The 10,399-nt window shown below is 47.6% G+C and overlaps 1 protein-coding gene across 8 annotated transcripts in view; it reads right to left on the bottom strand.

Annotated features, from left to right (window-relative positions):
• Positions 1-1,061: 1,061 nt before the first annotated feature.
• Spg7 (SPG7 matrix AAA peptidase subunit, paraplegin) overlaps positions 1,062-10,399 on the bottom strand; it is a 50,238-nt gene continuing 40,900 nt past the window's right edge. For all 8 annotated transcript variants that reach the window (XM_050165150.1, XM_050165151.1, XM_050165152.1 and 5 more), the window contains 5 exons: positions 7,968-8,083; positions 5,883-6,039; positions 4,820-4,986; positions 4,275-4,352; positions 1,062-1,431 (listed from right to left, as the gene is read on the bottom strand). In XM_050165150.1, coding sequence (XP_050021107.1) covers positions 1,267-1,431; positions 4,275-4,352; positions 4,820-4,986; positions 5,883-6,039; positions 7,968-8,083 — 683 coding nt within the window. In that variant the 3' untranslated portion in view covers positions 1,062-1,266. The remainder of the gene's footprint in view (positions 1,432-4,274; positions 4,353-4,819; positions 4,987-5,882; positions 6,040-7,967; positions 8,084-10,399) is intronic.

The following is a 10,399-nucleotide window of genomic DNA, read 5'->3' as shown; positions in this document are numbered from 1 at the left end:
TTCTTTTTTTTTTTTTTTTTTTTTGGTGGTAAAGGCGTGCATCACCATCGCCCGGCTATTATTCATTTTATTTTAGAGATAGGGTCTCACTACGTAGTTCTGATTGGTATGAACGCTGTAGGTTTCTAGACTGGGCTCAAAATTAATCAAAATCTGCCTGTATCTTCCTCCACGTACCTCCAAGCCTGGCATACTTATTTGTGATTATGGATCTGGGCATTTGTGTGCCCTGGCATGGACTCGTCGGAGGACTTTGAGTCCAGTGATGGAACTCAGGTTCTCATGCCTAAGACACCGCTTAGAGAAACAGGAAACCTAATTATGCACTCTTCGGTAAGAACCAGAGCTCAGATCAAACTTAAAATGTTCTCACAAACCCCTTGAGCCACCCCAAATCCTGCTGCTGGTCCTGCTACTGCTTCCTACCGTTCAGCAGCTTCCTCAGTGCAGAGTGCTGGGCAGTAACAATTTGCTCTGACAGGAAGTTACTGTAACCCATGCTCCAAATGCCCCTGCACAGGAAGGGTGAAGGCGCCACGGGCAGGAACGATGAGCCAGCAAGCGCCTGTGGCTCACCCCACATGGTTTGAGTTCAGATCCTACACAAAGGGCTTGTCTTGCCACTGAAGGGCTCAAGGTATGAAGGGAAACAAGACGCATGGCTGCACAGCTCAAATGTCGATTTTCTACCACAAAATGGGACAGGTATCAATTTTGGTGGTGGAAGCTAAGGCACTCTACATAAGAAGGACCCGGCAGGAGAGACTCCATTTGCTGGTGCACAGGGCAGTAGGTGGCAGTATCTGCATCTTCCACCAGTGTCTGTTCCCAACCCCCACACCCAATGAGTGTGCACTGTGATGTGGACAGTCAGCTCAGAGGATCTTTCATCTCGGATCCTATTAGCATTCTAGGGGCACCCAGGACACAAACGGGATCATTCAGTCCAACTGGTGGGTCACCTTCAGATCTACAGAGCCACACATGGAGACAGCACCTGAAGCCCAGGGACTCAACTCAAACATGCACACACCCCACAAGGAAAGCAATACACATGGAAGGTCAGTTGTCTCTGCCAACGATTTACTAATCCTGAATCAATAAATAGATATCAGAAGTCTTCATGAGAAACCAGAGAGCCGACAGAGGCTGAGATTCAAGTTTCAGGTGAGAAGACTCTCAGAGGCTGATGGCAGCTGGCCAACAAGTTCTGAATTAACTGCAGGTGCAGTCGAAGAAAGTGGAGCTGGGCCTTGGAGGTGGGGGCTAGGGAGCCGGACCCTCCTCCTCCCCCGAGGCTTGTTTCTCCTTTTCAGCATCAATCCATTTCTGTGGTGCGATCATTTTCTTTGGCCCGTGGGGTGGTGGGCCAATGAGGGCCTCAATGTCCTCATAGTTTATCACTTCCTTTTCTAGAAGGGCATTCGCCAGCTAGAAAGAACAAGCACGGCAGTGTGAGTGCCCTGGACAAAGACAAGAGCCTTGGAGGGCAGACGTCAGAGATGAGAGCCATCCCACAGACCGTCTCTGTCCTAGGAGAGCAGGAGGGCTAATCTGTGAGCAGGGTGCCTCCGAAAGGTCGGCTTCCCAGAGAGAGACAGGCGCAAAGGCAGTTAAGGCAAAGAATTGCTCCCTGTCTTTACCCTAAAAGTGAGCTGTCAGCTGCCAGCCTCATTAATTTTTCTATTTCCTTTCAAAACCTCTGCTTATTTCTGGCAAGTGCAATTTCCTTCACCAAACAAGGTATGTGTGTCTGGGAGAGGCAGGCGGGGGAGCTAAATACAGAGCCCCATGCTTGGAATCTGTGGTGCTAGGCACCAACTGACACAACTGGGGAGGGATTTCTGCTCCTCTGGATACAGTCGAACATGAACATCATCATCATCTTCACCATCATCATTATTATATTCCCAGACAGAACATATATATAAACTCAGGCTGACTTCAAGCTTGCTATATTTGTCTCAAGTTCTTGAATGCCAGGATTACAAGCATATGCTATCATGCCTGGCCCAGAAAATATTTTTATCCTAAAGGTCCTGTGTCTGTGGCCATATCCTGCTACATTTTGCTGGTTAAGAAACTTTTCCCAAGCGCTGGGTATGGTGGAACACTTCTTTAACCCTAGCACACTAGAGCCAAAGGGAAAGGCAGGTTTATGAGTTTGAGGTCTCCGTAGTTCCAGGTCAGCTAGGGCTACATAGTGAGACTCTATTTCAACAACAAAAACAAAACAAAACTCTTCCAACTCAAAGGCTAAAGGTGGTGCTTGCTGCTCATACAGAGGACCTGGGTTTGGTTCCCAGTACCTATATGGCAGCTTTCAATGCCTATAACTTTAATTCCAAGGGAGCAACGACCTCTTCTGACCTTCACAGGTTCCTGCACATTTGTGGTGCACATATATACACTCAGGTACATGCACAGATATTAAACAAGTAAATCTAAAAAACCACCCAATATTTAAAAGAAAACTCTTCCACATTTTCCCTTTGTTTTTGGTGATGCTGGGCTTTAGACATCTAGGCCCCGGGGTGATGTCTGCAGCTGTACTGGAAGAGGCACAGTTCCCCTTTGCTCTCATCTGTCACTAGACTAAAATCTATTTGCTGTAGTTCAGCTCAAATAGAGGCAGCTCCATTCTGCAGTCAGTGGGTACTCCATTGGCAGTCTTTCCAACCCCTACCCCTCCAGTACAGTAAGCTGAACTTCTGTACAGTAACACTGGCTTCTTACTAATCAGAGGTTACTTCAGCAGAGACTGCACTACCATAGGACCAATACTCTGAGGGTCTGAAACAGTTGTTTTTTTTTTTTTTTTTTTTTTTGAAACAGGGTTTTTTGGTGTAACAACTCTGGCTGTTCTGGAACTTGCTTTGTAGACCAGGTTGGACTTGAACTCAGATCTGCCTGCCTCTACGTAGCTCCTGAGTGTTGGGATTAAAGGTGTGTGCCACTATGCCGGGCTTTTTTATTTTTTAAGATTTTTTTTTTTTTTTTTAATTTTTGGAAGCAAGATGTTACTCTGTAGGCTACGCTGGTCATGAACTCAACTATCCTCGTGCTTCTGCCTCTAGAGAGCTGGGGTGACAGGCCTGTACCAACAAGCCTGCAGCAACAATGCTTGGCTCTGGTGCCTCATTTCAAGGAAGTAAAAGGCTAGAAATAACTACCCACACCAACTCTTGTCTGTCTTCATGTGGCACCAAGAGCTATCACTTCCACTGCCTTCTGGGTAGAAGTCATCATAACCTAGGGACACAGTGTCTTCACCTCTGGAGCCTTCTTCCCTTTCAAAATTGACTGCCCACACCTCAATACCAGACAATCCCACAGAATATTCCGCAGTTCTGTGCTGTCCTTAGGACAGAGGTTTGAGAGACTGTCACAGGAAGGAGGAGTGTAAGATGTAGTGACTGCGTGTCCGGTGGGATCCGGGCCGCTGGGAAGGTGAGCAGTGTGCATCCACTAAGGCTCAGTTCTTACGTCAGTGCTGGGGTGAGGATGCCCGGTACTGAGGAGATGGTGACTGCGGGGCACACACCTGACGACTAGGGAATACTGTACTATATAGGTGTAGTTTTTCTCAATCTAAATCTATTCTAAAATGAAAAGAAGATCTTTGAAAAAATTTGAGGGAGGGCTGGAGAGATGTCTTGGTGGTAAAGAGCATATGTATAGTGGCACACACCTTAATTCTAACACATGGGAGGCAGAGGCATGGAGAGCTCTGAGAGTCTGAGACCAGCCTGGTCTACACAGTAAGTTAGGATAGCCAGGGCTACATAGAGACCCTGTCTCAAAAACAGAGAGTCCACGAAAGAAGAAGGTGGAGAAGAAAAGCATATGCTACTCTTGCAGAGGAGCCAAACTCCTTTCCCAGACGCTGCTCAGGTGGCTCGCAAGCACCTGTAGTTCCAGCTCCTTCCTCTGGCCTCTGTGGTCACTTGCACTCAGGTGCAGATACTTACACACCTACACAGACACACACACATAATTAAAAAATAAATTGAAAAATAGCTATTTTTTCCCCCTGGAGAAAAAGTTTAAGTGCTGGAAACCCCCTACAATTCAATGTTGATTACTGCTCGTGCTCCATAACCTGTGCACGAGGGCAGAAGAAACTCTCTTGAATGCACTGGCTTGACAAGACTGTGGTGAGAAGACGGGGAAACACATTCTAGCTAATAGGGGGTGTCAGTATTGACCACACTGTCCCATACACTTCTAGGCTCCAGAGACACTTTGGGGATGCCTGGCCCACATGCCCTCACCGCCTGCAGCTTGTCCAGGTTGTCCAGCAGCACCTTCTCAGTGTGTCTGTAGGCCTTAGCCACCAGCAGTTTGGCTTCCTGTAAAGGAAGAGATGAGTCTGTCAAGAGAGAGGTGTGGGGCACAGTCCACAGACTCACTGACAGCCAGCTCTAACACCAAGGTGCAGAAAACATGGCTCAGGAGCAGGCCCATCCTTCCCAACACACAGCAGCCACCCTCACCCTCGAGAGAGCGACTGGACAACCCACAGCTGCTGCTCACGACTGGCCCTGAGCAGACCCAGGTGCCATGCTGGCCAAGCTTGTGGGTTACAGGGATCATACACTGCTCTACCACTTGGTATCCTTACATTGGACATTCTTCCCAGTCCCACATCTAGCTTTATTTGGAGCCATCTAGGTCCTCAGCCAAAAGAACACACTTAACAGGTCAGAGTTCAGAACAAAACCAGCCACATTCGGCCTTCAGTACATGCTCATTTGAGGGCGCTAACAGGCTCTTGCAGGGGAGACACCCATGGGCAGTGAGGCCTGTGCCCACTCACATGGTCCATCAGCTGCTGGAGGCCCTGGCTGAAGGGACGCCGTCCAATGCCCATGAGGCCCTCTTGTGCCTCAGGAAAGGAGACAGGCCCAATGCTAGGTGCCATCCCAAACTGTTTCACCATGGAGTAGGCAATGCGGGTGACCTTCTTCAAGTCGTCCTGGGCCCCTGGAATCCAGAGAGAGAGGTATTCTGAAGAGCGTACGTGCACAGGAGCACCTGACCTCAGGCTGTTGCAGCCCAAGCAGCACCAGATTCCCACAACACTGTGCTTACAACTTCCATAGCAAGACACTAACTGGGACACAGTACTTCCTTTTTGTTTTTTAAATTACATTTTTTTATGTGTGTGCGCACACACAGAGGCAAATGCAAGAAGAACTTGCCAGAGTTGGTTCCCTTATTTCACAACATAGATTCTAGGGACTGCTCTCCAATCAGCAGACTTGACAGCAATCCCCTTTACCTGCTGAGCCATTTTACTGGCTCATTACTGCTTCTTAAAGGAAAGAACTTAACTACTCAGGACACTGGCCTGACACATTCAAGTGTATGGGCAGGTCAGTACTAGGGAAGCCTGTCACTTTCGAGGCACAATGTCCCTGTGACCCCCATTACCTTTCTGGATATCTAGCGAATGCTCTAATATCCAGTTCTATGTAGCCATGACCAGCGATTAACCAAGCAAATGTATTTACAGTCTTTTATGAAAATTTTAAAATAAGTATCTTTTTGTTTGTTTGTTTGTTTTTCCAAGACAGGGTTTCTCTGTGTAACAGCCCTAGCTGTCCTGGAACTTGCTATGTAGATCAGGCTGGCCTCTAACTCACAGAGATCTGCCTGCTTCTGCCACCCGAGTGCTGGGATTAAAGGCGGGCACCATCATCGCCTGGGTTACAGTATCTTAAAATAAGGCTTTTGCTTCATTCCAGATCTCCTCTGGCTCAGACTATCTGCACTACACACATCTTCCACCAGTCCCACCGTCAAGTGCACTGAGCAGAAGGAAGCAGGCATTAGACAGAGGACTTTGACCAAGACAAACCCTAAGGCTGGCTCCTCACCAGAGGTCACCCTGCTGAATGAGATGGCCTCAGCCGCGCGACCACCTAGCGCCATGCACATCCGCTCAAACAGCTGTTCCTTGGTGAAGAGGTACTGGTCCTGAGGGAGCATCTGAGAGAAGCCCAGAGCAGCGTTTGTTCGAGGTGCTATGGAGACCTGCAGAACACCAACAGAGCAGGGAGCAAGTGAGCTCAAAGGGAGACAGGAGCCTCCTAAAACCATCATCAGGTCACCAAGTAGCCACTCAGGCTAGTCTATATGTCATATTCTTAGAGAATCCTCACGCTGCAGAAGCAGCTCGTGGAAACAGGAGTTTCTGTGTGGTGTGTTCATCAGTAGCACTGTGTGCATAGCAAGTCAACATGACAGGTCTCTTAGAAGCAGTCCCAAGGTGTAAGGGCAAACTTCACCTCACATGCCAGTCGGCACTGATCTGTGGGAAACTCTGGGATGTACCCAAGGAAGGGAGGCCATCCTACCCTTGCCTTCTCCTCCTACAATGCCAGACATTTGAGGAAGAGGTAGGACTACTTCCCCAGCAGGCCAAGAAGAAGCTGTTATATGACAAGGAAGTGTATGGGACAGGTCTATGCAGGCCCAGCTGCCTGTGAGACCCAGGCAGAAGCTAGCATTAACTTTCAAAGTCAGGTCCATGACTACAATCAGTAGAAAAGAGCTTGTTTTCCATGTGCCATCCTGGGTTGGATCCCCAGAACTGCCAGAAAGAAAAAAGACGGGAGCTGGAGAGATGGCTCAGTAGTTAGAGCACTGACTGTCACAGGATTGTGAGGTTGATTCCCAGCACCCACACGGTGGCTCACAACCACCTGTAACTCTGGTTCAAGAGGATCCAATGGCCACTATTGGCTTCCATGAGAACTAGGCACATATGTGGTATGCTGACATACATGTAGCCAAAATACCCACACATAAAATAATATAAAGAAAAAAAATTTTGTTTTTTTGTTTTTTGAGACCGGTTGTAAAGGTGTGGTAGGCCACCACCACCCAGCAAAAAGAAAATCGTTTTGTTTTTTGTCTTTCAAGACAGGGATTCTTTGCATTGCCCTGACTGTCCTGAACTCACTCTGTAAACCAGGCTGGCCTCAAACTCACAGAGATCCACCTGCCTCTGCTACCTGAGTGCTGGGATTAAATGCGCGCACCACCAATGTTTGGCAAGAAATTTTCTTATAAGATGATTTAATGTCTATAATAAGAACAAACTGTGGTCACGATCCATCAGGATCACAGTGACAGCCACAGGTTCCTTCACAGAACACAGCCATGCTTGCAGCCATAAAAATCAAGTGACAATTTTGAGAGCAAAAAGAAATTTTGAGTTTGGCATTTGTTTGGTGTTTTCAAACAGTATTTATTTTGCTACCGAATTCATTAGTGCCCGCCTGCCTCAAGCTGGGCCTGGTCCCCAGATCAGTGTCAGCCAAATATGCCATGGGGTAGCAGGTAGGCATTAACCTGTCAATCCCAGGAACAGAGGGACTGTTCCAATCTACCTCAAAGAGAGCAGACAATATGCTGTTAGCTCTGAAAACAGCAGCGGAACTGAGCAAGTGTGCACATACAGGCAGTCTGCTGTCTGCTGCACTGTCTCATCCTGAACTGCTGGGGTGGGAACAGTGGGGTCACCAGCCCCTATGGATTCCTTGCTATTTGTCAGAGCTACCCAGGCCTCCCTAGAGGGTAAGCTGGATGCCACATCTCTTGTCCCATATCCCTTGATTCCTCAAGAGTCTCTATGCATAGTCTACATGATTTCTGGAAACTATCTCAAAGAAACATTTGCCGTTCTGAGCAGAAACAAGTTCAGCTCTCTGCCATGAGGCTCAAATGGTCAGAGACAGAGGACTTGGACCTAGGAAACTTTCCCCTCATGCCTGGTAGCTAAGGTTTAGGACCCACTCCAGCCTCTCCCTCCTAGTTCCTGCTAGGGCTACAGCCAGAGTCATGCCAAGTTGGTGATAAAATTTCTTTCACATAACAGAAACACACGTGGTGTTTCCCAGAGCAGATGGGTCAACTGTAGAGTTCAGATCACCCACCACCGCTTCATCACAACCCACCTTCATTACAGCTTCTGTGTGCTCGAGCAGCCAACCAACCAAGGCATGGCCAGACTCATGGTAGGCAACCACTCTCTGCTCCTCCTTGGAAAGGATCTTACTCTTTTTAGCAGTTCCTGAAGGAAGACAAGAACCAAGTTCAGGAACAATATGCTGGGTACCTTCTGGGCACTGTCTTCTTGCTTGGCACTTCTGTAGCTCTGCTGACATTTCACACAGACCTCCCTCTTAACAGCCAGACTCCAGGGAACCCTGGGAAGAGGTGAAGTGGAGTGTTTCTTGGGAACCATCAAAACAGTTCTTTCTTTTCTTGTTTTGGATTTTGGAGACAGGGTTTCTCTGTGTAGCGCTGGCTGTCCTAAAACTTGATCTGTAAACCAGACTGGCCTTAAGCTCAAAAATACACCTGCCTTTGCTTCCCGAGTGCTAGGATTAAAGGTGTGTGCCACCACCCAGGGCTATCAAAAGCAGTTCGTTAGGAACTAGGATAGTCTTTATCTTCAGTGCGTCCCTCCCTGTGCCATGAGTGACTTCTGACTTTGTCACTGACATCATGAGGAAGGCCCCTTCAGTATCCTAGCAGCAGCTGCCTCTGCTGCAGTGTTCTGTTTCCATTCTTCCCTCCATGAGATGAGGGCCTCACACCTCAGAGGCACATCTACTTAACCTTCCCTGCTTAGCTTCTGGTCATTTACCATGCCAAACTTTTCAAACAGTAAGTTCCCATTCTGTGTATCTTTTTGCTGTTGCTGCTTTTTGAGACAGGGTCTCACTATGTTGCCCAGGCCATCAGGTGCCACCACACCTGACACTGAGTTAATGTTTAGGATTGAAAAGAAAATGGCCCCCAAAGGGAATGGTACTATTAGGAGATGTGGCCTACTTAGAGTAGGTGTCTTGTTGGAGGAAGTATGTCATTGCTAAGGTGGGCTTTGAGGTCTCATATAAGCTCAAGATCCTGCCGAGAGTGACAGTCCACTTCCTACTGCCTTCTGGTCAAGATGTAGCCAGCATCCTGTCTGCCTGTACACAGCCATGCTCCCCACCATGATGATAATGGACTGAACCTCTGAACTGTAAGCTGCCACCTCAATTAAATGTTTTCTTTTATAAGAATTGCCATGGTCATGGTGTCTCTTCACAGCAATAGAAACCCTAACTAAGACAGGACAAATGCCACAGTTTCCCAAGGCTGGGCCTCTGGAAGCAGGAAGTTCCTGAGGGAGGGACAAACAGAGCTGTCACTACCTAGTTATGATTTCTTCATAGCAGCCAGTAGAGAACAGAATGGAAGCTGGCCATATCTTTTTCTAAAAGAATGTTTTGGCCAGGCACAGTGATGCACACCTTTAATCCTAGAACTTAGGAGTTCCAGAGGCAGGCAGATTTCTGTGAGTTCCAGTCCAGCCTGGTCTACATAGTGAAACCCTCTCTCAAAAATATAAATAAAAAAGTAAAAGTATATAGCTGGGCAGGGGTGGCGCACGCCTTTAATTCCAGCACTCAGGAGGCAGAGGCAGGTGGATCTCTGTGAGTTCGAGACCAGCCTGGTCTACAAGAGCAAGTTCCACGACAGGCTCCAAAGCTACACAGAGAAACCCTGTCTCAAAAAACAAACAAACAGGCTGAGAGATGGCTCAGCAGTTAAGAGCACTGGCTGCTCTTCCAGAGGTCCTGAGTTCAATTCCCAGCAACCACATGGTGGCTCACAACCATCTGTAATGAGATCTGGCGCGTTCCTCTAGTGTGTGGGCATATATGGAGGCAGAATGTTGTATACATAATAAATAAATAATTAAAAACAAAACAAACAACAAAAAATTTAAAACATTAAGTAGAAGGGGCTGGAGAGATGGCTCGTGGTTAAGAGCATTGCCTGCTCTTCCAAAAGTCCTGAGTTCAATTCCCAGCAACCACATGGTGGCTCACAACCATCTGTAATGAGGCCCGCAGGAAGAATACTGTATACATAATAAACAAATAAATATTAAAAAAAATTAAGTAGAAGTATGTTTTCTCTAAGGTTTTTATTTTCTGGTGGGAGCTGACATCACAGGGATGAGCAAATGAGAACCGGCAGGCCCACTAAACACTAACTGTCTTGGGTTTGAATACTGAGAGTGAACCTCCGTCTTGGCTCTGAGGGAAAGTGGTTTTCAAGTGGGGCGTAGGGTCCTGTACTTGACACTCACAATCACCTCCAGCTGAACGATCAGCTGCCACTGTGTCTGATGTACGCATGGCTCACAGAAATTGTGTAGGAGGTTCCAGCACATGCCATTCAAGATGCCAAAATGAGCTAGGCACAGTTGCGCACACCTTTGATTCCAGCTCTTCGGAGTCAGAGCCAGAAGGATCTATGAGTTCAAGGCCATCCTATCCACCTAGAGAGCCCCAGGACTACATAGAGACCCTATCTCAAAAAGATAAAA

This window comes from Alexandromys fortis, unplaced genomic scaffold (genome assembly GCF_014885135.2).
Source record: "Alexandromys fortis isolate MF-2015 unplaced genomic scaffold, M_Fortis_MF-2015_v1.1 scaffold_165, whole genome shotgun sequence".
Lineage (NCBI taxonomy): Eukaryota > Metazoa > Chordata > Mammalia > Rodentia > Cricetidae > Alexandromys > Alexandromys fortis.
This window is presented reverse-complemented; position numbering and strand designations above follow the sequence as displayed.